This window comes from Asterias rubens, chromosome 18 (assembly GCF_902459465.1).
Source record: "Asterias rubens chromosome 18, eAstRub1.3, whole genome shotgun sequence".
In the NCBI taxonomy this organism is placed as follows: Eukaryota; Metazoa; Echinodermata; class Asteroidea; order Forcipulatida; family Asteriidae; genus Asterias; species Asterias rubens.
Window position 1 is genome coordinate 7,715,349 of NC_047079.1, and position 5,974 is coordinate 7,721,322.

At 41.6% G+C, this 5,974-nt stretch overlaps 1 protein-coding gene across 1 annotated transcript; it reads right to left on the reverse strand.

The window, feature by feature from the left end:
- Nucleotides 1-2,484: 2,484 nt before the first annotated feature.
- LOC117302636 (metabotropic glutamate receptor 4-like) lies at nucleotides 2,485-5,739 on the reverse strand. Its single transcript, XM_033786618.1, has 2 exons — nucleotides 3,745-5,739; nucleotides 2,485-3,110 (listed from the first exon to the last, which is right to left on the reverse strand). The coding sequence occupies exons 1-2, from the start codon at nucleotides 5,737-5,739 to the stop codon at nucleotides 2,556-2,558; spliced, it is 2,550 nt and encodes an 849-aa protein (XP_033642509.1). The 3' UTR covers nucleotides 2,485-2,555.
- Nucleotides 5,740-5,974: the final 235 nt, after the last annotated feature.

Genomic DNA, 5,974 nt, shown 5'->3' on the forward strand with positions numbered 1-5,974 from the left:
TAACATGATCAATAGTGTCGAATGCCTTTGAAAGGTCCAAGAACAACCCTATAGTGTGGTTACATTTATCAATAGACGAACTGATTTTGTCAACAAGGTCTATTAGTGCCGTTTGGGTTGAGAAGTTAGCACGGAAACCATACTGGGAGTTATGCAGAATATTATACTTAGTTATAAAGGTATTAAGACGATTAGCAACCAAGCGCTCAAGCAATTTGGAGAGACATGGTAATATAGAAATAGGTCGGTAGTTGCATATTAATTTAGGGTCACCATTTTTATACAAAGGAATAACCTTAGCCTTCTTAAAATCATGTGGCACAATTCCTGACTCCAGCGATAGGTTCAATATTTTCAGCAACGGCCCAGCAATAATGGTGCCAGTCTTTTTAATAAGATAGCTGTCTAATTTATCATGGCCAGGACTTTTGTTAGACGATAAACCATCAATACACTTCAGAAGTTCACTTTTAGTTATAGGGGTAATAAAAAGAGAATTAGGATAATCGCCTTCGATAAAATCAGTGGGGTTTAGTCTTGAATCCGGAATCTTTGATGCCAGGTTAGGACCAATATTAGTAAAGAAATCGTTAAAATGCTCAGCAATGTGTCTTGGGTCGTCTACGGTCGTACCATTGACAAGGAATGAATCAGAACCGGGCGGCTTCTTACTTCTTTTGCTCAAGACATTATTGATCATTTTCCATGTTTGTTTAATATTACCTTTTTCCTTATCAAAGGAAGCAGTGAAATAAATCCTTTTCGCTTCTCTAATTACAGTTGTTAACTTGTTTCTGTATTTATCATACTTTCTTTTGTTAGATTCATTTGGGTTTCGGAGATAGCATTTATACAACTTGTGTTTTCTTCTGATTGATTTCAACAGACCCTTGGTCATCCAGGGATTGCACACGGATTTCTTACATTTGAATCGTTTATATGGAACATATCTATCAAACACTTCATTTAATTTTGTAACAAACCGGGAGTAACATTCATTTACATCTTCAGTATTAACAATTTCATCCCATTGGATTGTGTCCATTTCACGTTTCATGAAGGAGACATTTCGATCTCTGGTATCCCGTTTCCAATAAAACATATTTGAGTTTTTAACTTTAACAAAACTGGGACCAAACAATACAATTGGCAAATGATCACTAAGACCTGAAGTAATAATTTCTGCCTGATGAGAGTCTACGCTGTTGGTGAAAATGTTGTCAATAAGAGTAGCTGAATTGCACGTTATTCTTGTTGGTTTGTCTACAGTGGGGCGAAAGGAGTGTGAATATAAGATATCCAAAAACTCGCGAGTTGGGTTATGGGAATCATTTTTAAGTAAGTTTATATTGAGATCCCCTAAAATGTAGCAGATTTTGTTTTCAGTCGTTAGTTTGTTAAGAATTTCATCCATTTCTTCGGAAAAGTTAGAAACAGCAAGACCGGGAGGTCTGTAAATTAAACCTATGATAATAGTTTTCTTTGTATTTGTACCGATTTCTAAAAAAATTGATTCAAAACATCCTGAAGCACTAACAATATCGGGCCGAATGGTGTATTGCAATGAGTCTTTTACATATAACATGACACCACCGCCATTTTGCATAGGTCTATTTTTGTGCTCACATTTATATCCAGGAATGGATAACATAGAATGCGGGGTGCTTTTGAGCCATGTTTCAGTAAGACCGATAATGTGGAACTTATGTTGTATTTCATTTAGAGTAAAGGTGAGATCTTCAAAATTTTTGTTTACACTTCTGATATTGGCGTGGAAGATTGAAAAGGAGTCAATTTCTAATTCCTTTGTTTTATCTCTGAGTTGTCTTTCTGACAGGTATTGAGCACCACAGGTGTTAAATAAAAGCTGACTAGGATCCGCTGAATTCAGAATTGTCGGGTTAAAACCACAATCATTGAAACGAAGAGTAGTGTCATTCAATGGCTCAGAGCTACTGTCGTCACTACTTGCGCTTTCGTTATCACTCATTGTGTGAAATGAATTCAAATTGGTGACGACGCGTCGGACAAGCAGACTGATTAAGTACAATGGGGTGATTACATGTATCAAGCTAAGAATAAGAAGATGCACTGTGTACAGACTGATGAATGCAAAGGGAACAAAATGGCACCACAATATAAAGCAACATGGGGTAACTTGATTTACAAGAAAATAACACAAGTACATTCCAATAAGATTGATTTGTGAAAATAATATACAATTAAATTTAAAGAAATCTTGTGATAACACTCAGAAGAAAACTACTCAGCTGACGTGGGTTGTACTACAAGCTAGGAGATGGGGGTTGCTTCCCCAAGCCGAAAGGTCTTGAACGGACCGCTTTTTCAGTTTGTAGGAGATTACTGCGGGGACGGACATAGGGATGTAGGCGAACTGTACCCTTGAGTCATTACGAATGGATTGGAGATGATCCTCTCTGAGGAATAACACTGACAAAAATGTCACTGACAAAAATGTCAAACGTACAAAATGCGAATTCGCGATTTTTGAAAATCATTATTTAGTCACCATGACGTTAACATCGATCCCACACTTAGTCGTCCCCGCCCGTATTTGAGATATCAAACGGTTGCACTTTATTTCCGCTACCCTTTCCCATAACAAAAGACCTACGGTCCTGAGGGCTAGAGGATGTACCCATTCGACTCGGTTCACCTAGTGACCTATCCCTACCCCCTTCATCTGTCTTATTGGTTAGAATAACATAAAGCTTAGGGAGGTAAACAACCAACAAAGTAACGTATCCATTAAAAATAGGCATCAAACAGACTGCGACAGCGATCTGTATGACTAGTGCCGCGTTTAGGAACAGAGGCACGGCAGCCGCAATCGGTAACATGTTGGTATAAATGCTGATCACGTAAAACCGCGCCTCGTTAAAGTTACCGGGGACGTTACGAGCTTTGTAAGCGAAGAAGCAACATGCAAGGAGCAGTAAGAAGTTGTAAGACATCGATGCTACTATCCCTGCAGCTCCGAATTCACAGAAGACGTTCCTGTTCTTGAAACCATGCGTCTTGACGTAGAGGTCTTGTTCAGAGGTCCAGGTTTCTTGTTTCACTAGTGCACTGATCATGATTATGATGAACTGCAAGGAACAAAACAACAACAAAACCATTTTAAAATCATCCGGGTTAATTATTGACCCGTATTTTCCATAGGTCATGACCCATTCACCGCTCAGGTAGTAGTTAATAGATGGATTGTACATGACGTCATCGACCGCCATCTTTGATGTAAAACAATATTACAAAGTGCGCGCGTGTACGCGCTGCGCTGCGCACAACTCTCAGCCAATGGTGGCCTTTAACGCTTGTATTTCACCAAAGATGGCGACCAATGCAAGGGGGTCTATAAGAAGGACATTTTTTTAAGAGCTGAAGAAGTCTCCTGGAATTCCGACATTTACTGCGTCGACACTAAACCGTTCCCGAATTTACGGTGATATCTAAAAAACGCTACCACATTTTTAAATAATTTTTTCACAGGGTTAGTTTTATTGTATATTATTATCTATATAGCTTTTAAACCTATATGTAGGTTTTAAATAATAGAACGGTTCCAAAACCCTAGGTAGGCCTATGCTTTCACAATAAAGATTTGGGCATAGTGGGAAAATGTTTAACACTTAATTATCGCACACAGATTTCAACATCCTCTACTTTTCAACATCGCGGATTTATTATTGTTAGTCTTTCCCAAAATGATTTTTTAACACTAACCTGTATGACGACCAAAATGGCGACAATCATAAGCTGAGCAGTAGATCCGGTAAATCTTGGCTGCTTAGCTGACTTTTTGCTGCTATCAAAGATTCTATAGATGCGGTTAACCTTCAGAAAGAAGGGGGCGTACATGACGGTGAAAGACACGACGTAGAGTGTCTTGGCCAGGCCGCAGATACCCGGACTCGGTGTCGAGAGGAGCGGGAACACGGCAACAAACGCAAGGGTGATTCCGACGATATTGACGGCACTGAGTTCGCGACTCGTTGCCTTGATCAGGGTATGATGACGGTGTCTTATCATACCGTATGATGTTAATCCACAGAGGAGTAATCCAATTGATGACACGCTGGCCAGAATGACTACCAGTGGATCTTGCCAGCTTAGGACAATCTTGTTGAGCTCAGCACAAGTGTAATTATTAATGGGCCATTTGTTCTCTGTGCATTTCTCACATTTACAGCATCCGTGACGGCCCTCATCTTGCACATTGACAGGAACAACGACCTTCCCAATGCCACATCTTTTCCAACATCTTGAGATGGGGACCTCACTGCTGTTCCGAGACCATCGTATCAAGGAATTGTTTATTTCTAATCGCGGTGTGTCGTCTGATCGCCAGGAACCAATGTCAATCATCTTAACCATACCATCAACCCACTGTTTGTTCCCAATGTCAAAGTGCCCTGGAACAGATCCGTTCTGGAATCGGAAATCACCCTTGGTTCCGAGAAAAGACACACCATTGACATTGTTCCGAATGTTGTTGTCAACCTTAGGCTCATTCATGAGACAGTCCGGGAGACCGTCTTCACAATCCTGGTTGATTGTTTTATTCAGTGCGTATGCCATAGCGAACACCGCGTCTAAAACCGGAGCAAGAGTCGGAACTCTTGCGCTGAACCCCCTCTCACTCGATGTTTTGCAGACGTCTGCATTTTTACAAAACTCATCGAACCAGGGATTAGAAGTTTTGTTGACACCCGAGACCAGAGAGCGAAAGTGTTCTTCGAATTCTACCAGCTCCGGGTTGTGGTAACGTATGAATAACCCACCAATGGTGTTTGGGTTTTTTACTGTAAAGTCCTCTTCTTCCAATAGACTGCTCACGATCCATGTGACATCTGCAAAGGATGCCGTGGAGGCAGCTTCCAATACGGCATTAGCAGAGGATGGGGATGAACTCACAAGCAGTACGGTCACTACGTGTTGGTCTTTTAACTCGTTCACTACACGTTTCAGTTCTTCATCGTCCTCATCCTCAACATGACCAAGTTCGAGAATACACAACCCTGCGTCGGTTGCAAGCTCGATAACTTGCTTCCCGAAAGCACAAGCTTCATCGTCACCTGCAGCTAGCAATAAGAAAAACGTCCACTCAAAATGAACAAGTAAATCAACCATGGCCCGTGCTTTCTGTCTATCAGACGGTATGGTGGTGAAGAAATAACCATCTTCGTTGTCTTCAAAAAGTTCGTAGCTTGTCGCACCATACGATATAACAGGTCTCTTAAAGAGCGTTGCTGTACTCAGCACCAATTCAGTTGAAGAATGTGTTCCTGCTCCTACAAAGCCCATGGCAACTACCCGATCTGCTTGTCCTGGTGGCCGTCCGGGGAGTTTGCAAGTCTCTTTTTCTCTTCTTGTTTGGAGAACTGGTTGTGCCCCTATGACTAGTGCCATGGACTCCCATAGAGCGTAGTTCATATAGGAGCAGTCATCGTAGATTCGGAACCCCAGAGTGATGTTAGGCAGAACTGTGGGATTTTGATTGATAGCATTCACGGCAAAGACCATGGCTTCGGTCAACTGAAGGGCCGAGACGGGGAGTGGAACCTCGCACTTCTCCACCGAACCTCCGTCACCATGAAGGGAAAATATTCCCCCGATGTAAACGTTGCCCCAGGCATTATACATCTTACAGACCTCGCTTGGTAAATGCACACCACACGCAAACTTGACAAGAAACAACATTAGGCAGATGGGCCTCATGGTGGTTGACACTTGAGCCAGGACTCCCAAATCTCTGAAATTTGTTGTATTTGGTATGACCAGAGATGTATTTTGACGACACTCTTTATCAAAGAGCTATAACATTGCTGCCGAATGAAACAACGCACAAAGGCTCATGAGTTTTCCTATCGATGCCTAGTGACGAGTTAACCCATTTCTGCCGTCGAATGAATTAAACTCCGCCCCTTTGCACGCATACTATATTTTTCGCGGT

Excerpts from the sequence above, each read along its gene's own strand:
- LOC117302636 (XM_033786618.1), bottom strand. The coding sequence starts at position 5,739 with ATGAGGCCCATCTGCCTAATGTTGTTTCTTGTCAAGTTTGCGTGTGGT. Across the intron at positions 3,111-3,744 it reads CCATTTTGGTCGTCATACAG|TTCATCATAATCATGATCAG; the intron begins GTTAGTGTTAAA and ends TGTTCCTTGCAG.